Source organism: Chiloscyllium plagiosum, unplaced genomic scaffold, assembly GCF_037043375.1.
Source record: "Chiloscyllium plagiosum isolate Xiang-an unplaced genomic scaffold, Cpla_swu_hap1 HiC_scaffold_17, whole genome shotgun sequence".
NCBI lineage: Eukaryota > Metazoa > Chordata > Chondrichthyes > Orectolobiformes > Hemiscylliidae > Chiloscyllium > Chiloscyllium plagiosum.
In genome coordinates this window covers 67,570,472-67,595,946 of record NW_028270155.1, presented here as the reverse complement: position 1 = coordinate 67,595,946, position 25,475 = coordinate 67,570,472, and the positions used below count along the sequence as shown (strand labels likewise).

Genomic DNA, 25,475 nt, shown 5'->3' with positions numbered 1-25,475 from the left:
CTTCCTATTCATATATCCATCCAGATGCCTTTAAATGCTGTAATTGTACCAGCCTCCACCACTTCCTCTGGCAGCTTATTCCATGCATGCACCATCCTCTGTGTGAAAAAGTTGCCTCTTCTATCCTTTTTATATCTTTTCACTCTGAACTTATGCCCTCTAGTTCTGGACTCCCCACTCCAGGGAAACGACCTTGTCTATTTACCCTATCCATGACCCTCATGATTTTGTAAATCTCTATAATGTCACCCATCAGCCTCCAATACTTGAGGGAACACAGAGGCCTATTCAGCCTCTCCCTATAGCTCAAATCCTCCAACCCTGGTAACATCCTTTTAGATCTTTTCTGAACCCTTTCAGGTTTCACAACATCTGTCTGATAGGAAGGAGACTAGAATTGCTTGTAATATTCCAAAAGTGGCCTAACCAATGTCCTGTACAGCTGCAATATGACCTCCCAATTCCTATCCTCGATGCTCTAACCAATAAAGAAAAGCATACTAAACGCCTTCTTCACTATCCAATCTACCTGCGACTCTACTTTCAAGGAACTATGAACCTGCACTAAAGTCTCTTTGTTCAACAACGCTCCCTAATCATAATCTTCCTTAGTGAAGACTAATGCAAAGTATTACTTTAATACCTGTACTATGCCCCCAGCTTTTATGCACAAATTCCATTTTCCTGAGTTGACCTCTTTTTAGCACCCTTTTACTGTAGGTTCTTTTTGTATTGGCTGCCTGTACCTTTCCATTCATCTTTCTTATTATCTTATTTGATTTTTACTTGCGCCCCCCCCCCCCACTCCTTGAATGCTTCCCATATTCAGTCTAACTGTATTTTCTGCTTGACATCTGTATCTGTTGCATTTTTCTTCTGATCATAATTTCTATCTTTTTTGCAATCCAGTGTCTTCTAGTTTTTATGTTCTGCACTTCCCATTCGAGGAAATATGCCTTTGCTATGCCGAACTCTCTCTCATTTGAAGGTAACCCGTTATACTGATATGTTTTCTCCTGTCAACCTTTGACTCCCAACTTATTTGGCCTAGATGCATTTTTATCCCATTGAAGTTGGCTTTCAATGGTTAATTATTTTTACTTTGGATTGTTCTTTGTCCTTTTTCAAGCCCAATCATTGTGACACTATGATCACTGTCTGTTAATTGTTCTCTTACTGGTATTTGAACCTTTTGCCACTTTTTCATTTTCAAAAACCAGGTCTAGCAGTGCCTTCCTTCCTTATTGGACTGAAAATAGATTGTTGTCAAACTTGTCTGAATGCAATGGGAACTCTCATTGCTCTATGACTACTAATTCAGTCTATATTTGGATGATTAAAGTCACTGTTATAACTACTACTGTGGTGCTATGTACCTAGCTCTGATAAAGGAATCATCATAGATCAGTATTCAGAACTGAATACTGGTTGAAAAGTGGTATGCATTCACGCCTGCACTGCTTGTCTGTTTCTTTTAGGCTGTCTTAGTTATTATTCCCTCTCCTTCTGCATACTGTTAAGCTGCTGCTGCTGCTCACAATACTACAACTGATTACACTACTTGCACAAATGGTTGTCGAGAACAGAAGAGGGAGGCTGAGGGGTATTTAGCCCAAATGGGGCTAGATCAGTTTAGGATATCTAGTCGGCATGGACAAGTTGGACCAAAGGACCTGTTTCCCTGTTGTACATTTAGGGTCCTGGAGTTCTCTCAAAGTGTAGGATGTGCACCCGGGAAGTTGGAGCATCCCTGTGATTTTTCTAAAGGTTAATAACTTTGTTACTGCTCATAAGTTTTGTTGCTTCTACTAAACGTTACCAGTACTAAGAAGCCTCACCACTGCTGATAAGCTGTTATAATGCTTAAAGCATGTACTGGTTATAATAAATCTTAAAACAAAAACTCACTAGTTTATTCCCTAAATTAGACAAGATAAATAAAGAATACCAATAAATAAGGAATCATTCAGTAGCTTCTGTGATGTCTCATTTGATTTTTCTTTCAAAGTTTAGACTATGAATTAACACACTGATTTCTGGTGTATACCTTTCTCATTACGTTCTTGCGACTTCCTTTTTTTTTTATTTATAGAATTCCTACAGTGCTTAAAAAGGTCCTTCGGCCCAACCAGTCCACTCTTTGACCCTCCGAAGAGTAACCCTTTCCTCCTGCCCTATTACTCTACATTTACCCGTGACTAATGCACCTAATGTTACACATCCCTGAATACTATGGGCAGTTTAGCTTAGCCAATTCACCTAACCTGCACATGTTTGGATAGTGGGAGGAAACCACAGCGGAGGAAATCCACATAAGAATGTGCAAACTCCACACAGTTACCAGAGGCTGGAATCGAACCTGGGTCCCTGATGCTGTGAAGTCGCAGTGCTAACCACTGAGCCACTGTCACAGTGACAGTGAGGCTTTCCCCATCCTGATCTAATGTATGTTCCACTTTGCTCTTGCTCTTTTCAGCTCATCTCATAGTGAATGCTTGCACTCTCTGATGATTTGTGTCCTTCTGTATTATTGCTGTTCCCTGCTGACTTTGCAATGAACTGTCGTGTTCTTCTGTGCTGCTTTGTACTTTGGTGTTGTCACTCCATCCCACTTTTCCCACAGCCTGTTTTAGATACAGAAAATTTCATAAAGTAAAATAGACATGACTGGCCTGAAGTGACTGCATATCATTAATTCTGATCCGTTTCCATTTCTAGTTGTGGGACATTCGAAGAAAAGGTTGTGTAATGACCTACAAGGTGAGAGAAATAAATGATTTTAATCAAATCAATAGTATAGCAGTATTTCTTCAGATGGTTTTTAAAAAAAGGACCTACAAGTTGAGCTATGATAAACTTCAACTAAAGAGAAAATCTGAATGAAGTGCTACACTGAGAGTTAGTCAGTGAAGTCATGTCAATAAGGGAAAAAGCTTTAAATGGCTAATGTTCTATGATGTCCTGTAAATGTATATTAGATTAGATTAGATTACAGTGTGGAAACAGGCCCTTCGGCCCAACAAGTCCACACCGACCCGCCGAAGCGAAACCCACCCATACCCCTACATTTACCCCTTACCTAACACTACGGGCAATTTAGTATGGCCAATTCACCTGACCCTGCATATCTTTGGACTGTGGGAGGAAACCGGAGCACCCGGAGGAAACCCACGCAGACACGGGGAGAACGTGCAAACTCCACACAGTCAGTCGCCTGAGGCGGGAATTGAACCCGGGTCTCTGGCGCTGTGAGGCAGCAGTGCTAACCACTGTGCCACCGTGTAATAATCTATTTTTATATGTAGATTACTTGCGTCCAAACAATAACAATGCCTATATATTTAAAAGGCATTTAGATGGGTATATGAATAGGAAGGGTTTAGAGGGATATGAGCCAAAAGCTGGCAAATAGGACAAGGTCTATTTAGGATATCTAGTCTGCATTGACAAGATGGACCGAAGGGTGTGCTTTTGTGCTGTATATCTCTATGTAGGTGGTTCTTTTCAGCAGCTGGGCATGGCAGTGGGTTAAAAGATTTAATGTGCTTATCTTCATCTCTAGTATTCTAGTCTCTATAGTTAGTTGCGCGAGCATGAGTTGGTTGAGCACAGACAGCACACTGACTGCTACAGAAATGGGCGGCAGAGTGGCTCAGTGGTTAGCACTGTTGCCTCACAGCACCAGGGTCCCGAGTTTGATTCCAACCTTGGGTGACTGTGTGGAGTTTGCACATTCTCCCCGTGTCTGCGTGGGTTTCCTCCGGGTGCTCCGGTTCCCTCCCACAGTCCAAAGTTGTGCAGGTTAGGTGAATTGGCCATGCTTAAATTGTTAATTAGGTGCATTAGTCAGAGGGAAAAGGGGTTTCGGTGGGTTACTCTTCGGAGGGTCGGTGTGGACCTGTTGGGCAGAAGGGCCTGTTTCCACACTGTAGGGGATCTAATCTAATTAGGCAGTTAATTGTTTGATATGGCCTGCCAATATTTGGGATGTAAAGCCTACATAGCTAGATCAGCATTTGTACACAACACTATGCATTTGACTTGATGATAGCATCCTATCAGTAGAAAATACCATTCATTTGTTTCCTTTAAAATAGTAATATGAGACAGATTACTTTACCTATAGTTTAAATTTCTGAAGCATTGTCTCTTCCAGGCAATCTGAATTAGACTGGGCATATTTTAGGGCCAAGCATAGGAGCCTTAGGCCCTTCAGTCAGGTTAGACTGCAAAGTGATATAGAATGTACTCCATTTAAAACTTTCTCCATTCTTTGTAGGGTCACACAAATGCTGTGCGTTGTTTAAGATTCAGCCCTGATGGGCGTTGGATTGCGTCTGCGGGGGATGATAACACGGTCAAGGTATTTTTATAGAGAACATTACAGGAGGGTTTGGTAATATCATTTTTATCGTAACTGCAGCATCCGTAAATTATTGGCTTATTGCATTTAGCTGAATAATTTATGTATCGTCTTCAAGAAATTGTGTATAATTTGTGAATAACTTCCTTTTTAATTGTCCTGTTGTTCAATGAAGCCAAGTTCTTAGAAGTTCAAATTGATATAACTTGAAATTCTCAGTACAAGCTGCTTTCCATGGCAAATTGTAAATAAAAATGATTTCTGTTGAGTGATTGTTGTATTGAGGTGACAATTCAAAATAAGAATGTGGCAGATATTGATAATGACCTTTTTAATTTTTATTTAAAAAAAACAAGTTTTTTTCATGCCCAGTTCCTGAAATTGAGGGGAAAATGAAAGATGGCAATTATAAATTTGCATTCCTTTAAAATGTCTAGTAAATAATAGGATTTTTCAAAAATAAGAACACTCCCCTGAACTTTCCCCTCCCCTGTATGTGGTACTATCAGTGGCAGTGCAGTTGGAATTTTTAATCTGTATTCCCCAATGTTTGTGCTTTGAATGTGTTTGTTACTTGTGCTTAATATCTAGTTGGAAAAAGTTGTCAGTGGTGAAAACATTTGTCTAGTGCAATTTTTTAAATATTCATTAATGTCATACTTCTACATTCAAGGCATGAAGGTGCATCAATGTGTTTAGTTTTACAGTGAGTTAAAACTAGCCATGGACTTAAAAGCTTGAATTGCCAAATAGGTTTTCTTCCTATCAATGAAAAACAATAGTAATGAAATTTATCTGATTTGTATGTAAATACCCAAAGATGGAAAGAATTACTATCAATGTATTTTCTTTTTTTTAAATATACTTAGCTGTGGGATTTGTCAGCGGCAAAAATTCTAACAGAGTTCACAGATCACACTGGACCTGTAAACATTGTGGAGTTCCACCCCAATGAATATCTGCTGGCTTCAGGAAGCTCAGACAGGTCAGATCAATTGCTGCTTTGAGATTACATTATTTTGCCTATAATTTGGATCAATAGCAATGGGATTTAATTTTAAATTCTTCAGTTTCGTGGACATTTTCAAAATGTGCTTACTCATGATGATAGTGATAAATTGTGTTCAAAGTATGCTTTTATCTATTTAAATTGAACTGTTGCCAAAAATAAAGTTCCGGTATAACTTTATGCATGTTGAGTTTCTGTATCTTATCAAAACATGATATGTTTTGAAAGTAGAAAGGCAAAAGGTACAGAGTTGTAATCAGCAAATGACTGAATTCAAACCTTTAGAAAACTTCTGTTTATCTCCCATTGACTGATTTACTTCTGATACTTTATTCCGTCTAGATGTTCTCTATATATAATGTTACCTCATCTCTGTTGTTAGGATTCTCACCTCCTGAGTAAGAAGGTCATTGGTTCAATTCCAAATCATAAAATAGTGTTATTGCAATGTTACAGGTGTCATGTTCAAGACAAGACAGTAAGCCAAATCTATGTATAACATGTCAGGTGGACAAAAAGTCCAGTTGATGCCATTTTCAAGAAAGGCAAATCTCCTGGTGTCTTTGCCAAAGTGTAATTTTCAACTAATATCACCAAAGCATTTTGTCTTTTCATGAACATACTGTCTTTTGTGGGACTCAGTTGTGCAAAGTGGCTGCTGTGTTTTCTGCATTGCAACAGTCTTAGCACTCAACATATTTTCATGTCCATGACTTGGGTGGTATATGAATGAAAGCTGCTGTAAGTTGATTTGGAACTCCAAGGCTGAGAAGGACATCATTTTATTTTGTTGGTTTAAAATTGTCTCCAAGAAATCCACTTGCTATTCCTTTGATATCAGATTGTCTTATGAGGTATTTTACCCTTTTTTTTTGTTTTGCAAGTATCTTGTTGAAAATAGACTGGCCCGGGTTAATCTGTGAGATTCATTCATTTTAAGATTAATATGGGTCCAATTCAGACATCACAACACTGGTAGAAATAGACTTGGCTAGAAAGTAACCAGTGTGCTGTTGATTCCATTTTTAAGTGGAATCTGTGAAGTTCTGAGTTTATCTGTTAGCTAGTAAGCTTTAACTATTTCTTCACTTACTAAATAATGGAATTTATGAATAATTTGTTATAACCATAATCAGTAAGTTTAATTAAAGCAATGAACTAGGAAAACAAGAAAAGTCATTGCAGAAATAACCTATTAGCCTCTTTTTTTTTTAACAGCTGTGTTGTAAAATTGAAACTCGAAAATTTATCAAAAATAGTTCTCTTAACTCATCAAATCAAAAGTTAGTTTGCACGTGGATGCAATAATGGTTAGAAAGGCAGATTGTACTTTGAATTGAAGTCCTACAAGGACTTATTCCTTGTTTTCCTTCATATTTTCAGAACGATAAAGTTTTGGGATCTAGAAAAGTTTAAAATGGTGAGCTGCACGGAAGTGGAGAGCACTCCTGTCAGGTATGAGGGGCTTTAATGACAAGATTGGTGTGTTAACAAATGGCATTGCAGCTTGATGTTTTCTCGGGAACGGTGAATGCGTATATGTTGCAGGAGATGGGTAGTGGCTGCAAACACTACTTGACAGTCATGCTTAATTTTGAAGGGGTAGTGGTTTTGCATTTGGAAGTTAATATTTTGTGGATTGGTGATAACGTGTCCATATCACAAATATACCATGAAAGTATACAATCAAACAAGATGCTAGAAACAGTTAGGTTAGGCAACACCTGTGGAGAAAGAAATAGTGAAACAATTCAGGATGCTGACCTTCATATCGGAAGATAATTGAACTAAAATAATGGCTGTTTCTGTCTCATAGACATTGTTTTATCTGAGTAGGTCTGGCATTTTCTGTTTCTATTTCAGATTTCCACATCTTTCATAAACAGCTGAATTTTTACACCAACATTTCAAACCAAATGTTCTGGTGTTGATTTTTAAATGGTAACATTTCCAAAGGGTTGAAATATGTGCTAGATTTGGGTCCAAGTAAAATCTAAAAAAAGATTATAGCAGTGGAATTGAAGTAAAAACCACTAACAGTAAATAATACATGTTAATTATTAACACTTTCAGCAGTGCAAGATATGTGTTTTTTCCTTCGTTGTTGTCCAACATAAGGTTTTGAGACTTTATCAATGCTTAGTTTCATTAGTATTTATCTATTTAAAGTGAAATTGAATCATTAACCTCAGGATCAAGATTTGATTTTGAGAATTTTAGGAACTGTAACTAGTATCAGCTTTTACAAGGGTCATAAGAAAAATTACATTTTCTTAGCTCAATAATCTGAGGGTCATGAGATTGAATGAATGCATAAAGGGAAAAAAAGGTCAATTTGGAAATTGCTGGCAAGACAATCATTTACTGCCTATCCCTATTTTCCCTTTAGTGGGTGCTAGGCCATTGCCGAGAATCAACCTCACAGCTAGAGTCTGGAGTGACATATTAGCCAGTTCGCAGGTTTCCTTCCATAAAGGACATTAGTGGATGAGATGGATTTTTAACACTGTCTAGCTTTTACGTACCAAATTTATTGGTCTGGATTTAAATTTCACCAGATGCATCGGTGGGATTCCCCAGAGTATCTGCATAGGCTCTGCGTTACTACTAGCATTACCACTATGCCATTGTTTCCCCAGTGGTGAGGGAGTAGAGTCTATGGTAGAGACTAGAGATAATGGCTTCAGTCTTCTCTCTGTTATGTAACCAACCTGATAATTTTGCAATAGTATATGCTGCATGTTGTTGCAGTTTTAGCCTGCCGTTTTCCAGTTAAGAATAACCGGTTCTGATGGCTTAAATATATTTGCTTGCTGTTTACCACTTCCCTCCTTCTGAAGATAGTGATTTGTGCTTCATGGATTCCAGCATCCTGCCAGAGTCTTGTTCAAGTGATTGCACTCTACCTGCATGGCTCTGTTTGGTAATCTATTTTGAGGGGTGATAACTCAGGCAAGATTGTTCCTATCCTTATGATTGTACACATGAATTTTCCAGTGGAGCTTTGTGCTTGGGACCTTGTTAATTTTTTTTTCCCCTCCCTCCACATTCCTAGCCCAGGGCCAATTAAGTCATTGTAATGTCTTCCCTTTGCACCAGCTGAGAAAGGGTAACTTCGTTCAGGTTCAACCTCCAACTTTCCAGATCTATGTGACCGAGTGTGATAGATGAAAGTATGCTTTAGTATAGGGTGCCCTCTTCTGTTGGTTGAGTGTCTATTTTAAACACCATGTCCTTTCTGACTAATTGGAGAGAATACAATAAATCGCACCATTTGTCATCACTTTCAATGAAATGTCATGAAATTGATCCCATCTTTGAAATAATTAGATGGATTGAAATGAGTTTCAGTTGAGGAAACTGTTCTTCAGCTAATATCTTTCTTTTCTCATTCTCCCTTTTTTTTTTAAGGTGCATCTTATTCAACCCAGATGGGTGTTGTCTCTATAGTGGTTCTCATGATTCTATGCATGTTTATGGCTGGGAACCTCCCCGCTGTTTTGATGTACTGCAAGTTAACTGGGGTAGAACAGCAGACCTTGCCATCTGTTCCAATCAATTGGTATGTAAAATACATGCATGTGAATTGAGCTGTGGGAACTGCCCAGAGAAACCTTAATCCTTAAGTAATGAAATTTCTTATGAGGACTACTGTCAGTGTATGTTAATATTAATAAGAATTATGATGCCAAGAGGAAATTGCACAACTGTGTATTACAACATTGATAACCACCACCCAGCCCCACCCGACGATTTCAACCAGCAACGTCGAAAAGATTTATTCCGTGCAGTAATCTGTGAAACTTAGAGGCAAGGAACTATTCCCAAAAGTCACTATTTAAAGTAAAAAGTAAAAATTTTATTTTTTGAATCTAACAGAGAATAATTAATTGACAACTATTTAAAACTCCTTTCTCTAACCTATCTTTTACCTCCCCCTTCTACAATGCTCGTCCAATTAAACTCCCCATTAAGATTTTCCAAAATAATTCAAATTTCAAAACCAGTCAGCTGTCGAATCTTCTCTTTGTATCTTCCTCTGTAGATTTGCTCTCCAGTTGAGTGTTGATATTTTCTCCTCTGCGCAAACTTCTCCAGACAAGTATCTGTCAGACAGTTCTGACTAGCAGCCTATATCTGTTGGTCTTTTGGCAGTTCTCCTCCAACTTCAAATCTTTTCAGTTTTATACTCCAAAACATCGGATTGTTTCATTGGTGTTAATATTGTCAAAATACCAAATTCAAACTTGATTGGTGTTTGGTATTTTGGGGTATAATTTAAACTGGCAAAATTCAAATTTGTTTCTTTTGTCTCCAGACAACCCAGCTAATCTAGCTGTTTGACCAAATTTATAATTTAAATTTTCCAGTACTCTGTGTGCTTCTCTAAGTCCTGGCTAGATTTTAACTCTTAAAGGTACAGTACACCTTACGCCTTCATAACATGTGAAAGTAGAAAGAAATGTAAAAGATGAAAAGTAGAGGCATTAACATATAATTGTAGAACTAATTCTCTGGATTACAAATTAGTTGAATCTTAGTGTTTAGTTTGTATTTGTTTCCATGGGAAATTCTTCACATACTCTGGCCAAAGTGCCTCCCTTAATAACAACTTGTCAATAGTGTCATAGAGATGTACAGCACAGCAACAGACCTTTTGGTCCAACTGGTTCATGCCAACCAGATATCCCAACCCAATCTAGTCCCACCTGCCAGCACCCAGTTGTATCCCTCCAAACCCTTCCTATTCACATATCTATCCAGGTGCAATTGTATTAGCCTCCACCACTTCCTCTGGCAGCTTATTCCATGCATGTACCACCCTCTGCATGAAAGAGTTGGCCCTTGGGTCCCTTTGAAATCTTTCCCCTCTCACCCTAAATCCATGCCCCCTAGTTTTGGACTCCCTGACCCCGCAGAAAAGACCTTGTCAATTTACCCTATCTAAACCTCTGTAAGGTCACCCCTTAGCCTCTGATGCTCCAAAGAAAATAGCCCCAGCCTATTCAACCTTTTCCTATAACTTAAGCCCTTCAACCCAGGCAACATCCTTGTATATCTTTACTGAACGCTTTCGAGTTTCACAATATCCTTTCTGTAGCAGGGAGACCAGAATTGGTGTACTACCTTTCTATAATAAAGCGTTCCAATGCAAGTCTTAGGAATGCTGCAAGACATAAATTATATTTTTGAACAGGTGATCAAAAACTTGTCCAGCTGGATAGGTAAAGAGTCTCTTCAAGGAGAAATCTCAGATGCAGAAGTTCAGGGAGGGTATTCCAGAGCTTGGGTCTAGACTGCTGAAAGCAGAGTTACTAGTGGTGGTGCAACTAAAATCAAGGGTGCTTAAAAGTTGAAATTAAAGTGTGCCCGTTGTGTTGTCCTCTCGTCCCTTTACCTTCCAAACAAAGAAAAGGAGAGGCAAAGTTGTGGAGTGATTTGGAAACTGCAATGAGAATTTTAAACTCGAGCCATTGTTAGCCAGAAACCAACATAGGTCAGTAACCATGACTGATGATTGGCATGGATGAGTTGGATCAAAGAGTCATTTCTGTGCTGAACAGTTTTATGACGATGATGGGTGAATATTGTTTGAGCTGACGCATTTTGAATTATTTCCGTTTGAAGAGGATATATTTTGGGAGGCCAGCTAGGATTGCGTTCAAATATCTAAATGTGGTAGTGACAAAGGCATGGATGAGGGTTTGACCATTACATGAGCTGAGGCAAAGGTGTCAATAGTTGGTCTTGGTGACTGTATGGCAGTGTGATTGAAAGCTGATCTTGGGGTTGAATATCACAGAGATTGATAAACAGTCTGATTCAGTTTTAGTTGCCGCAGAGTGTTGCAATCCATAGTGAAGGAGTGGAGTTGTGGTTGGGACCTGGATAATGATTTCAGTCTCTCCAGTGTCGGATAAATTTTCTATCTGATAATATGGTGATGGTGGAGGGATCAAGATACATGGTGGCAAGATGGAGCTAGTGTCTACAAAAATAAATTTCCATCCCAGGAGTGCAAAGCCAACTACTGATTTCAACATGAAACTGACATGTTTTGGATGTTGCCAAAGAGCAGCATGTTAGTGAGAAATAGGTGGTTCCAAGAAAGATGATGTAATCCACAGTTTCAGAAACTAAAGGTATGTTGAGAGGGATGAGGGAGGATAGTTTAACTTTTACAGTCAGTTAGGATTTCATATATACTTCAATAAAAGCTTTGGTACAGTTCCAAAAAGATTTGGAACTGTAATGGGCTTTGAAACCTTATTTGAGTGATTCAAACATGGACGTTAATTTGGGAGGCAAAAAAGTTCATGGTTGTTGAAGTGAAAAAGGAAGGGTCAAGATGAGGTGATACTTTACAGGAATAGAGGATTCACAAGTTTTTTTTAAATTAAGGCATTAGTGGCAAATTTGAAGGAGTCAAGAAAGGAAATTGAGGGTTTTATACTTTAATGGAAATAAATCCAAAAAAAAAGGTTGGTCTTGTGGGCAAGTTAATATAGGAGTAAAAGTGTGAAAAACAAATTGAGTTGGCCATAGGTGATTCAAAAATAAAGTTTCACCAGGTGAACTTGGGCAGGTGATAAATGCAGATGGTCTCAATCCTAATGACAGAAATCCCTGAACATCAGTGGGCGGCACGGTGGCACAGTGGTTAGCACTGCTGCCTCACAGCGCCTGAGACCCGGGTTCAATTCCCGCCTCAGGCGACTGACTGTGTGGAGTTTGCACGTTCTCCCCGTGTCTGCGTGGGTTTCCTCCGGGTGCTCCGGTTTCCTCCCACAATCCAAAGATGTGCAGGTTAGGTGAATTGGCCATGCTAAATTGCCCGTAGTGTTAGGTAAGGGGTAAATGTAGGGGTATGGGTGGGTTTCGCTTCGGCGGGTCGGTGTGGACTTGTTGGGCCGAAGGGCCTGTTTCCACACTGTAATGTAATCTAATCTAATCTGTCACCTGTCATTGGAGAAGACCGGAGAAAGTTGTTTGAGGGAGATGGCTTGCAGGAAAGAAATGAAACCAGTGGTTGGCTTTGCACTCCTGGGATGGAAATTTATTTTTGTAGACAAAAACAATACTTTGTGGTCCAGCCATATTGTGAATGGCTAAGCTATTTGTACCTGATATCCATTCATGCCCATATCCTTTGACCTTAAGGGAGCAGAGGTAAAGGTCAAAGCAGGGAACTGGCCATTGTGAGAAAGAAGAAAAGTTTTAATGGGCTACAGAAAGAAAGGTTGAGGTGAAGACGTGGTCTGACACAGTTGATCACTGCATCCTCCTTGCAGCCACTATTTCTCACTGGCATGTTGCCTTTCAGCAACATCATCCAAAACATGTCAGTTTCCAGATAATTAACGACAACCTCACCACAACCTGCCTTGATATGCGCCACTGTCTCTATGTTATATTATCAGACTTTTTTTTTGATATAGGGAAGATTGAAACCATTTTCTTTCATCTTGACTACAAACCCCGCTACCTCACTATTAATTGCAACCCTTTCCCTGGCAACTGTCCAAGACTGAGTCAAATAGTTTTTCAACCTTTGTGTGATATTCAATCCCCAAGATGAGCTTTTACTCATATTGCAGTCAGCAAGAGCACCTCTGTACTGATAGTGTCTTAATCCATCATCCAACAATCTCTTGGATACAGTCAGGGTGAGAATGAACAGGCCAATCTTGATTTGGTCCCAGAGGACAATTCAGTGAGAGTTATACATGCAGAGGACGTGAGTCTGTTGCAGTGCTTTAAAATAAGTCTGTTATAAAACACATGTTTGGCAACTTCAGCCTCATGTGAGCTATTGTAGTTGGTTTTGGGCACGACGCTTTACAAATGAAGTCAAGACATTTAAGAAGGGGCAGAAAAAAGTCATGATAGTTATTCCAGAGATTAGGTACTTCAATTACCAAGATTGATTGCAGAAACAGGGTTGATCTTGCAGAAAGAAACACTTAGAAGAGTAATATCACGTTACAATAGATGCTAGAAAACAGAGATAAAAACAGAAAGTGCTGAGAAACTAAGGTTGACAGCATCTGAGAGAAATAGTGAACATTTTGAGTTTGGTACGATTCTTCATATGAGATTTTATAGCGATATTTAAAATGGACAGTCATAGGGGAAAGAGAAACAAAGGACAACAATTTGAGGTAATTTTTAAGAGGAACAGTGGTAGTGCAGGGAATTTCTTTTTGCAGTTAGGGTTTGACATCTGGAAAGCACTGCCTGAGAATATAATAGAGGCTGATTGAGTAGTTCCATTCAAGAGAACAAGTTTGGAGGCCCACAGGGAAAAAGGCAAATGATAGATAAAGAGGGAGTGGAAGGTCCAGCCTTCCCTTTGATAAACATGTGGGCAAAATTTTGTAACAGAGGCACCTGAGGAACCATGGCCTCCCTGGTAGGTTTGTTATATGACTGTCTGGGATGTATTAGGCATTAACCTCAATGGAGCTTCCATGGTCCTTCACGTACTATTACAATGCCTCAGATGGTTTAGATATTGAGAAGGTCTCATGCAAAAAAGTCATGCGCTCTCCTCTACAGTTTACTGCACGAGTTCTATTCCAATTAATTTGATGTTTTGTTTACATAATAGATTGGAGCTTCATTCAGTCAGGTGACGGTCTCGACATTTGTAGTGGATCTGAATCGTGTGAAGAAGACTGGTTCTATTGTCCAAGGTGTAGTTGAGGATGAAAAACTGTACAATCTACCGGTGACAAAAGGAGCAGTGCTCAGACGCAACTATGAGAGACCACTAACTACCTGCAGTAGGCCACAAAGGTACGACTACTTTTTGTTCAGTTGAGAGGCAAAAGTCTCATGAGTTCTACAAGCTGCAAGAGTTTTTCATTATTCAAATGAGCACATTATACAAGTTTTGTGTAATAAGACAAAAAAAACTGCGAATGGAGATCTGAAACAAACAAAAACAAATTTTGCTGGATCATTGCAACTTCAGATTGTTCAATTCTAGGCTTTCTTCTTTTTTGTTGTTTTGTCTGTTGTTCCTATACCAGTCAATGGTTTAGCTTTGCGCAAGTTCCTTGAAAGCCCAAAGGGACTCTTCTGTGAGTCTTAAAGAAAAGTGCATCTGCATTTCTGCTTTCCTTACATGTCCCTTTATACTGAGCATTTCAGCAAGAGTTTTGTGTCTGACAACATTTTCATTGTCACAATTTTGTCTTTTATTCTGAGACTAGAGTTGCATCTGAATCGCACCGCAAGCAGGTTAATTTTGACTTCAGTTCAACACTTAGCCAGCACCCATGGCATTTCAGTATCTTGAGTTAATCCTGTTAATTGTGGTGTACCACTCCTCTGTCAGCTTGTTTATAATTACTCTGCAATTTGTACATCTAAAATCACTTGCTATGGTATGCGTTTGTTTATATTTGGAAGTTGCAACACACCAAACGGTCATTGGACCTAACTAGTCCGTGTTGGAGATAAACAGCAACACTAACAAGTTTTGATCCCTTGTACCTAATCTGTTAAAGTTCCCCATTATTCTTCTTTCCTTCAACCACTTATCCAAGCTGCTGAAAATTGACAAGCTTTACTTCAATTAACAACTGTTAGTCAATCTGCAGCCTTGTACCACTTTATATTTAAATAAAGTTTACTTTTTGCCCCAACTCCCTCATTTAGGCTCATCTATGTCTTATTGCAGTTCAACAAAATATGCTATATTGATTTTATTTTTGCTGTGATAGTTTATTATATATATAGTATTTTCATGTAAGATAGTGTGTCCAGAACTAACGTTTGTATTCACTGACCCTAAACTAAATCTATCTGAGACTCTGTCTATATTGTAGAGAAATCTATAAGTAGAACATAGAATGTGAAATCATTTCTATAATTTGCACCAACATAGAGGAAGTTGTTCAATGTGCCCAGAGCCTACACCCCATTTAAGCACTTCAGTTTGCTTTCAACTACTACTTCACAAATGGACCTGAAATTGTTTATGGTATGAAGTACCTTAAAATGAGTTCTACAAGCTGCAAGAGTTTTTCATTATTCAAATGAGCACATTATACAAGCTTTGTATAATAAAACAAAAAAAAAACTGCAAATGGAGATCTGAAACAAACAAAAACAAATTTTGCTGAAGAATTCAGTAGGTCTGGCAGCATCTGGTGGAGAGAAAAAAAAGAGTTAACATTTTAGGTGCAGCGACCCCTCTTCAGAACTTTATGCAGTTGATATTGCATTTTACTACAAATGGGACAAGAAATATTTATGAACATTCGAATTAGGAGCAAGAACAGGTCACTCTAGACTGCTCTACCATTATAGCTAATCTAGCTATAGTTCATTACTTCATATTCCTGCACACCATTGATAACCTTTTGCTTCCTTGCTATCAAGAAGCTGTACATATCCACCTTAAAATTATTCAAAAACTCTGTTCCTCAGTAGACGGTGGAAGCAGAATTCCAAAAATTCATGACTCTCTGAGAGGAAAAAAAATCTTAAATACCTTGCTTTTAAACAATGATCTTTAGTTCTAGATTCTCCCACAAGAGTATTTTCCACATTTAGCCTATCATGACAGCTCAGAATCTTCTGTTTCAGTCATACCTTTACACTTTAAAATGCAATCGATATAAAAGTAGTGCATCCAACCTTTCCTCAGAAGGCAACCAACCTATCATTGGTATTAGGTCAGTAAATCTTCTGTGAACTGCTTTCAATACAGATACATCTTCCTTAAAAAAAAACCAATCTGAAACAATGATGAGACAGACTAGAGGAAAGAGATGGAAAGCTGAATAGTATGGTATAAAGACAACAATCTCTTCCCTGAATGAAGGAGCTGGTCATCAATTTCAGGGAGTAGAGGACAGGCCCTAGTCTGTATCAATGATGCTAAGGGCGAGATGGTTGAGAGTTTCAAGTTCCTTAGAGTAAATATCACCAACGATCTGTCCTGGTCCATCCACATCGGCACTACAGTCAAAAAAGCATGACAATGCTTCTACTTACTCAGAAAGCTAAGGAAATTTGGAATGTCCTTTGCAATTTTTATGTATGCACTATAGATAAATTACAGCTTGGTATGACAACTGATTTGGCCAAGACTGCAAGAAATTACAAAGTTGTGAACGCAGCCCAATCTGTCATGAAATTTAGCCTTCCTTCTGTTGACTGTGTGCACTTCCCAGTGCTTTGGGAAAAGCAGCCAATGTAATCTAAGACTCCTCTCACTCTGGTAATGCTCTCTTCCACCCTCTTCCAATGGGCAGAAGGTTCAAAAGTTTAAAAACAAGTACCAACAGATTCAAGAACATCATCTTCTCTGCTGTATTCAGACTTATGAATGGACCTTCGTATATTAGAATTGATCTTTCTCTACATCTTCTTTGTGGCTTTAATACTATATTCTGTTCTTTTACCCTGATATACTCACATAAGGTTGATTTGTTTGCATAGCATGCAAAACAATACCTTTCACTATCTCTGTGGATGTGGCAATAATAAATCAGATCAATATTATACACAGGACTCCAAATGTGATCTGACTTGGTGCTCTGTCTGACTGAAGGAGAAGTTTACTGGAGTAATACCTCGTGTGTGTGGGTTGTCTTTTGAGAAAAGGTTGGACAGTCTAGATTTATATCTACTTTTGCTTTAGATCAAAGAATTTGAGTCTGTTCTGGAAAGAAGAAGACTGAGAGTTGGGGGTTTTCAAAATCATGCTCAGCTTGGATAGAGTAGATGGGGAGAAGTTCCCACTCCAAAAAGGAAGAATAACAACTTGGCATAGATTGAAATTGCCATGGAAAAGAGGCAAGGGTGATGAGATTCTCACAGTGAGTAGATGGCGGATGGAATGTACTGCCTAGAAATTTGGTTGAGGCATGTTCAATTGAGGCATTCAAGAGAATGTTGGATGATTATTTAGATAGAAATAGTGTGTAAGGCTATGGAACAAAAGCAAAAGCTTGGATCTTGGTAATGATGCTTACTTGAAGACTTGGCGCAACCACAATAGGACGAATGGCTTCCTTCTGCACCATAGCAATTCTGCGATTCTACATTCAATCTCCCTCAAACAATAACATTCTATTAACTCCTAATTATTTGCAGTACTTGTATACCAACCTTTTGCAATTTGTACAATAGGAAATCCACATCCCTCTGCAAACTCTCACCTTTTATATAAGATTTTTAAATTCTCAGCCAATTTACAATTATGCACTTTCCCATGTTATATTCCATTTGCTAGACCTTCCACTCATTTAACCTATCCATATGTCCTCTTCACAACTTTCTTACCTGTCTTTGGATCAGTAGCAAATTTCACAACCTTGCCTTTAGTCCCTCCATCAAAGTAATTTACATAAATTTTTTTTAAAGTTCCAGCACTGATCCCTGTAACACACAACTCATTACATCTTGCAAAGCAGAAGCTAACCCATCTCTATGTCTTTAAAATCTTTAACAATAGCTTACAGCATTTTCCCTATGAGATATGTTAAGCTATTTGACCTATGGTTTTCCATTTTCTGTTAACCATCCCTTTTTCAAATGTAGGAACTATATTTGTTCATTTCAATCCACTGGAACCTACCCTGAATTTAGGGAATGATGGAAAATTAAAACAGGTGCATGAACTATCTCAATAGCAATTTTTTTTAAAAGAATCTGGTGTTGGGAATACAAGCATTTCTGGACAATGTGAAGAACTGGAGCATATTGAGTTGGTGGGACATTTTCTGGAATAAAAAGGTTAGATTGCCTGTAATTGCTGACACACCTGCCTATGTGCTAATCCTTGCTGGTTTGGCTTCTGTTTGAAACATCTAGAGAGCTTGAGAAGGAGAACCAAAGGTAAAGTTTGGAAGGTTGCAGGATCTCCTTTTTTTTTTCTCTCCTCAGTATTTTTACTCCCTTGCAAACTCTGAGAAGCTGAGATATGATCGCTTTTCAAAAACCTGGAACCAGTTTGATTATCAGTCAAACTGAAACTTCTATTTAAAAGATGTTCATTAGTAAATGACTGTTGGTGATTCGAGTTTGTTAACAAGAAGCTTGGGAACTGCAAGGAGTCATCAACTTCTACCTTCCCTTTCATAGATCATTGGTTGATAACCAGTTGCATTCCATTTTTTTGTAAAATATCATCTCTGCAGAATCATTGCTGTCCTATGAGTGCATACGTTTGTTTGGGTTTAAAAGGGGGGGCGATAGTTCTAATTCTGCATTATATTTTAGATATTAAGTGTTTGTCACTTGTTTTATGTCACATTACAGGTGATCACCATTGCACTACACACACACCCACACAGATTCCTACACACACATACTCTCACATACACATGGACACAGGTACACACAGACACCCACACACACCCTTATAGACACACACACTCCCACACTCTCATATGCACCCCTCACAGACTTAGGACACCCTGCACACACACACACACACACACACACACACACACACACACACTTTCTCACACTCACAACCCCCACCCCGGACAGACATACGCACACTGACAAAGACCCACATGCACACATTTTGTGTGGTGAATTTGTACTTGCAGAGTTACATTGCACTTTGCTCAAAAGCTGCATACATTCATGTAGAACTCTGAGCTCAAAAACTGCATGAATGTATGTAAAACTCTGTTATCTCACTTTTTAGATTAGAATCAATCTAAATATCAGGTCATAGACAGAGAACACAGGGGGCTAACATCTTCAACATATTGTCTAGCTATCACCATTGTTAACAGCTAACCCGAGAATGCAACTTTAAAAAAAAAGGGTTTTGTGATTTACACATGAAAGAAGTGAAACTATCACTGTATTCTAACAGATGAAAGGCTTAACAGACAATCAATTTTTCAATGTATAATTTCAGTTACATCACACTGCAAATTTTTGCTATAAATTCTGTGTTACGATCGAGCCCTCCACAAACTCCTGATGAAGGAGCATCGCTCCGAAAGCTAGTGTGCTTCCAATTAAACCTGTTGGACTATAACCTGGTGTTGTGTGATTTTTAACTTTGATTTAAAATAGGTTTTGTTATACTAGACAAATTATTTTGAGTTTATTGAATAAGTCTGGTGGAATTTCTTTTTATTCTGGATAGTAATACCAAATGGCCATTTTGATGCATTTAAATATTCATACTAATGGTGTGACTTGTGAAGTAGTGGGGCTTGATTATTAGCATCTCTGTTTCTTTCTAACCCCCCCACCACCAGTACAGTTGTAATACTAGAGATGAAGATTATGAAGGCTGAGATCTTGTCAACCTGCAGCTCCAGCAATTTGCTCAGTATCACTTTTTGGTGGTTTGTAATTTTCTTGAGTTCCCCCCTTTCTCTGACATTTCCTGATTTCTTCAGTTCATCCTTATTTTCTTTTGTTAATCTCCAGACTCATTCTGTACAGGACTAAAGCTCAATTTGCTCTTTTTTTTAGATATCAACAGAAGCTCTTACATTTATGGTTAGATTTTCTTAACTTTTTTTCTCTCCTTATTCATCTTTGTTATTGTTTGCTTTTTGTGTTTTGTTCACCTTTGTGACCTACCACCCATCCTCGCACAAAACTGCTTTTTCTTCGAGTTTGATATGATCTTTAATGTTTTTAGTTCACCAAGGATGGTGGGTCCTTACCTCAGTATTTCTATTTCTCTTTGGACTGTATCTATTTTGTGTACTGTGAAATATTCCCTCAAATGTGTGTCACTGTATCTCTATTACCTATCCCTTAACCTAATTTGTAAATTCACTTCAGCTAGCTCTACTTCTGTGTCCTCAAATTTATCCTTTCTTAAGTTTAGAATACTTGTTTTGGACCTATTCTTCTCTCCCTCAAACTGAATGTAAAATCTAATCTCTTATGTTCACTGTTACCTAAGTACATTATCACTGAAATTGTTAACCATGTTGCACAATGCTATGTCTACTGTAGCTTGCTTTCTAGTTAGCTCCTTAAGTATACTGTTCTAAAAACTATCCCACAAACACTGTATAAACATCTCATATCATTCCTCATGATTATTACCATACTTTTTTAACAGCTCCCCTTACTGCTTTCTTTATCCTCTATCCTCTTGCATGGTTACTGTTATGGGAGACAAATTATTTCAACTTTATTATTTCTCATTTTTATCCAAGTGCCTTCTACAATGTGGTATCCTGAACTTGGGTCATCCCTCTATTGGGCTGGTACTCTTACTAATTAACAGTCTACCCAATCCCCCACAAAAAAATGTCAAATTGTACTTATTTATTTCTGCTTACATTGTCAGTTCAGCAGTTTTTTTTTGAATGCTGCATGCACTCAAATAGTGAACATTTTATTTTTGTCCTTCTGTTAATTTTTAACCTCTACCCTCATCTGTTGATTTACTCTTAGATTTGTACTGTCTTTTCTATTCAGTCTATTTATTATTTTCCATATTAATACTGTTCTCTGTTGCCTTGTGTCTACTCTTTGATTTTTTTCTTTGTCTATGGTCTAATTGTGTGAGGAAGGTAATATGCCAACATTGTGTACTCAACTGAAGTCCTACTTTAAACACTGGGAGATTTTGATCATATTTAATTATGGGTCTGTTTGATCATATCAAATCACGGGGTCAAAAGACCCATTTGACTTCCTAGGCTACTTAGGGTCAGTTCTCATGGATAATGGATCAAATACTTTTGGGATAAAATCCTCTGGTTATTTTAAGAGCTTTCTTCAGCTGATATAGTTTTACCTATCCTCTGTGCATATAGACACACAGACACAGACACAGACAGACACACACACACACACACCCTCCCCACCCCCAACCTCTTATCAACAAGTGGAAACTATTTTGTCTCTATAGTAAAGTAAAAGAGGAGCCAGAGAGTGAAGGGCGCATTCCAAGTGGGGAAGAAGAGAAGGATGACAAAGAATCAACAGCAGAAATTCGAAATCCAGAGGAATACAAGGAGATCTTTCAACCACAAAATGCCATTGGTTAGTATGAAATCATTTTATCTGTTTCTGAATATTATGCATTTATTTAAACTGTTCCAGTGAATAACCATATTGAGGATTTATGGAATCTGCCTAGTTTCTGAGAAGCTGTCATATCTGGAGACCATTTGTTGTGGAAACATTTTCTGTCAAGATCACCTGTCGTGTTACTCACCTTATCAGGTAAAAATGGTGATATTTTCATAGAAATCATGAAAGGTCTCTGACAAAGAAAACCATTGGCACATTGCATGCATGCTGGTTGACAAAGAGCTACCCAGTCTAACCCGATTTTCCTGCATAGGTATGTCATTTTGTATGTCATTCCTCGTCAATTGGACATGAAGTATTTTTAAAAATGTGGTGAGAGTTTATTCTTTTTTCGCCTATTCAGGCAGTGAAATTGAGATTCTTATCATTCTGTTAGTAAAAAAAAAAGTTTCCTCCTTTTCCCTTTAATTCTTTACCACTTAGGTTGAATCCTATTCTTTTCCTATTCCAAGGAAAACAACCTTAGCCATCCAGCCTTTCTTCCATATATAAGACACTCTTTGGAAATCTTCTGTGTACTTTATGGAAAAGATGTGATCTTACTATAATGTGGTTACAAGAACTGAATTTAATATGTGCAAATTGAGGTCTAACTGGTGTTGTAAACAATTCTTGCTCAAGCTCCTCACGCATTCAGTGCCTTGGCTATTTAAAAAAAACAAGACATACACATGCTTAATCACGCGATCTGTCATGCTACCTTGCAGAATCTTGGCAATGCACTTCAAGGTTCTTTCTTGTTTTTTCATACTGCTCAGAATCTTTCCATTTATTGTGAGTACCTTATCTAGTTACACTTCCAAAATGCTTACCTCACACTTCTCTGAATTGCATTCCACATGTTTTTAAACCTTCATCTCCAACTATCAGAGCATTCTATACCTTCTTTCAGTCGACAGCTTTCCTCCTCACTATCAACCAAACAATCAATTTTTGTATCATCTGTAAACTACTACAGCTGAGTCTGAATCATGAATGTAAACTACGAACTGCAAGGAACTGAGTAATGAACCCTGAGGAATCCCACTGGGTACCAGTTTCTTGTCTTAAAGCACGTGTCAGTCAAGTACCCATTGCTTCCTGATACTAAGCTAATTTTGGATCCAAGGTCTTTAAATTGTTTGATCAGCCCAAGTGAGACCTTGTCAAGAACCTTGTTAAAATTCATGTAGGTTATATCTACGACGTTATCATTGTCAGTGCTGCATGTCACTTCAAACAAAAATATGAACAGGTTGGTCAGACATGAACGTACTTTAACAAATTCCAATTGCCTGTATTAGTCTATGTTTTACTTTTAAATAATTTGTAATTATCTTTCAGAATTGTTTCCTATAATTATAGTGTTATACAGCACAGAAACAGACCTTTTGATCCAACTCATTGGTGCCAGAGTTAAACTAACTGACCTTGTGCTGGAATTATCTCTTTCCATTTTAAATCACTGTGCAATCTCCAATTTATTGGCATCACAACTGTAGTCGGGGGGAATCGAACTATGATGACTCGATCCACTACAATTTCTTTCTTTCCTTTTAAATATCTGGGATCTACTTAATTTGGAACAAAAACAGAAATTGCTGGAGAAATTCAGCAAGTCTGGCAGCATCAATGAGCAACTGAAGAAATTTCCCAGAAGGGTCACTGGACCTGAAATGTTAACTCTGCTTTCTGTCCACAGGTGCTGCCAGTTTTTATTTTCAGAAAGGTAACTAAATTGATGAGGGTAATGCTGTTGATGTGGTTTGCATGGACCTTTGACAAAGTCCCATGTGGAAAGCTAGTCCAAAAGGTAAGAGCCCATGGGATCCAAGACAGATTAGCAAACTGAATCCAAAATTGGCTTGTGGATAGGAGTCAAAAGGAGATGATGGAGGTAATTGGAAGCCCATGATCAACAGTGTACCACAGGAATCAGTGCTGGGACCCTTGCTGTTTGTTATGTACATTAACAACTTGGATGTGAATGTAGAAAGTACAATTAGTAAGTTTGCAGACGACATAAAAATTGGTGGTGATGGTGTTAGTAAGGGCGATGGTCTCAGGCTATGGTCCAATATTGATCAGTTGGTAAATTAAGCAGAGCAGTGGCAGATGGCATTTAATCCTGATAGGTGCAAGGTGATGCATTTTGGGAGATCTACACAATGAATGCTCGGTCCCTAGGGAGTACTGAGGATCAAAGGGACTTTGCTGTACAAATCCTTAGATCCAAAGGTGTCAGCACAGATGGATAAGTTGGTGAAGAAGGCATAAGGGATGCTTTCCTTTATTAGCTGGGTAATAGATCGCAGAGCAAGGAAGCCTGGTTACAAGTCTATTAAACATTGGTTAGGAACAGGTGGAATGCTGTGCAATTCTGGTTGCCATAAGGACCAGAAGGACGTGATTGCACTGGAGAAAGTGCAGAGAAGATACAGAATGTTGCCTTAGATGAAAGTGTGTTGCAAGGAGAGTTGGATAGGTTTCATTTGTTTTCCTTGGAGCAGAAGACTTTGGAGATGGTTGGGTGGCAGGAGGTGCTCTGATTGGAGATGTACAAAATTGAGTGACATAGACTGAGTGAATCGTGCGAATCTCTTCCCCATAGCAGACATGTCTAAGACCAGAGTGTATAAGTTTAAGGTGAGGAACAAGAAGTTTAGAGAAGATCTGAGGAAAGTTTTTGTTTTACTAAGGGGTTGATAGACAAATAGAACATGCTGTCTAAGAGGGTGGTGGATGCAGATACTCCCTTAACATTTAAGAAGCATCTGGACGAGTACTTAAAATGTCAGGTATGGTAGGCTGTGAACTAAGTACAGGTAAATAGGATTATTTTGCTGTTTGTTGGTCTGCATAGATATGATGGGCCAAAGAGTCTCTTTATTTTCTGTATGACTCTATTACTCAATAACTGTGACACACCTGTTGACTTTCTCCATCAATTTTTGTTTTTGTTTCAGATTTCCAGCATCTGCAATTCTTTGTTAATTTAATCTACTTAACATGGAAATGGCAATTTATCTATTTTCAAAGACATCAAACCCTTTATTGCTTCCTCTCTAACAATATTCATCCCATCCAATATTTTACACTGTTTTTCTGTAACTGTGACATCACTGTCTTATCCCACTTTTGTAAGGACAGCTGAAAAGTTTTTATGAAGTATTTTATCGACATCCTCCATCTTCACTCACAGGTTATCTTCTTGCTCACTGTGTACTTATAAAACACCTTTTGGATTTCATTGATTTTTATTTGCCTGTATTTTTAATGCCCTCTTTGTTTTTTTCTCTTAATCTCTCTTTCACTAACATTTTGTTTTCTCCTAGGCTATCTGGAGTATTAGCTCTTGTCTGACGTAAGCTGCCCCTTTTTGCCTTATCTTGCACTTAATCTTGTTAACCAGCTCTAGGTTTGGTTATTCCATTCGTTTTCTTTGTGAGAACATGTTTATCCTGAAACATTTTAAATCTCCTTCTCTTATGCCTCTCATTGATTTAATACAGATTTACCTTCACTAAGTTGTTTCCAGTTCAGGTTTGCTAAATCACTTCTAAGTCTATTTGAATTGGCCCTTGCCCAATTGAAAATCTTTATTTCAATTTTATCTTCTTTCAAAAATATGGTAAATTTAACTCTGCACTACCACAGTTTTTTCCCACTTCATACTTTTTTCATGTTCCTATCTTCAATCTTTAAAGCTAAATCCAGATCTCTTCTCACCAACCTGACTTCTTTGATTTGCTGAAAGTCCTTATGAATGCTTTGCATGAATTCTGTATCCTTTTCTATTTTAGATTAGATTAGGTTCCCTACAGTGTGGAAACCGGCCCTTCGGCCCAATAAGTCCACACCAACGCTCTGAAGATTAACATACCCGACTCACTTTCCTACATTTATCCCTAACTAATGCACCTAACACAATGGGCAATTTAGCATGGCCAATTCACTTAACCTGCTCATCTTTTTGGAATGCGGGAGGAAACCGGAGCTGTGAGGCTGCAGTGCTAACCACTGAGCCACCGTGCCACCCTAAAATGGCTATCTCAGTTAATATTAAGGTAA

General features: G+C 38.3%; 1 protein-coding gene across 3 annotated transcripts in view; it reads left to right on the top strand.

Annotated features, from left to right (window-relative positions):
- katnb1 (katanin p80 (WD repeat containing) subunit B 1) overlaps nt 1-25,475 on the top strand; it is an 80,515-nt gene that overhangs the window by 16,899 nt on the left and 38,141 nt on the right. For 2 of the 3 annotated variants that reach the window (XM_043707275.2, XM_043707274.2), the window contains exons 5-11: nt 2,719-2,760; nt 4,280-4,363; nt 5,233-5,348; nt 6,756-6,827; nt 8,784-8,934; nt 13,984-14,171; nt 21,241-21,374. In XM_043707275.2, coding sequence (XP_043563210.1) covers nt 2,719-2,760; nt 4,280-4,363; nt 5,233-5,348; nt 6,756-6,827; nt 8,784-8,934; nt 13,984-14,171; nt 21,241-21,374 — 787 coding nt within the window. Of the gene's footprint in view, nt 1-909; nt 989-2,718; nt 2,761-4,279; nt 4,364-5,232; nt 5,349-6,755; nt 6,828-8,783; nt 8,935-13,983; nt 14,172-21,240; nt 21,375-25,475 lie in introns of all 3 variants that reach the window. The other variant, XM_043707276.2, reaches the window with a different exon arrangement.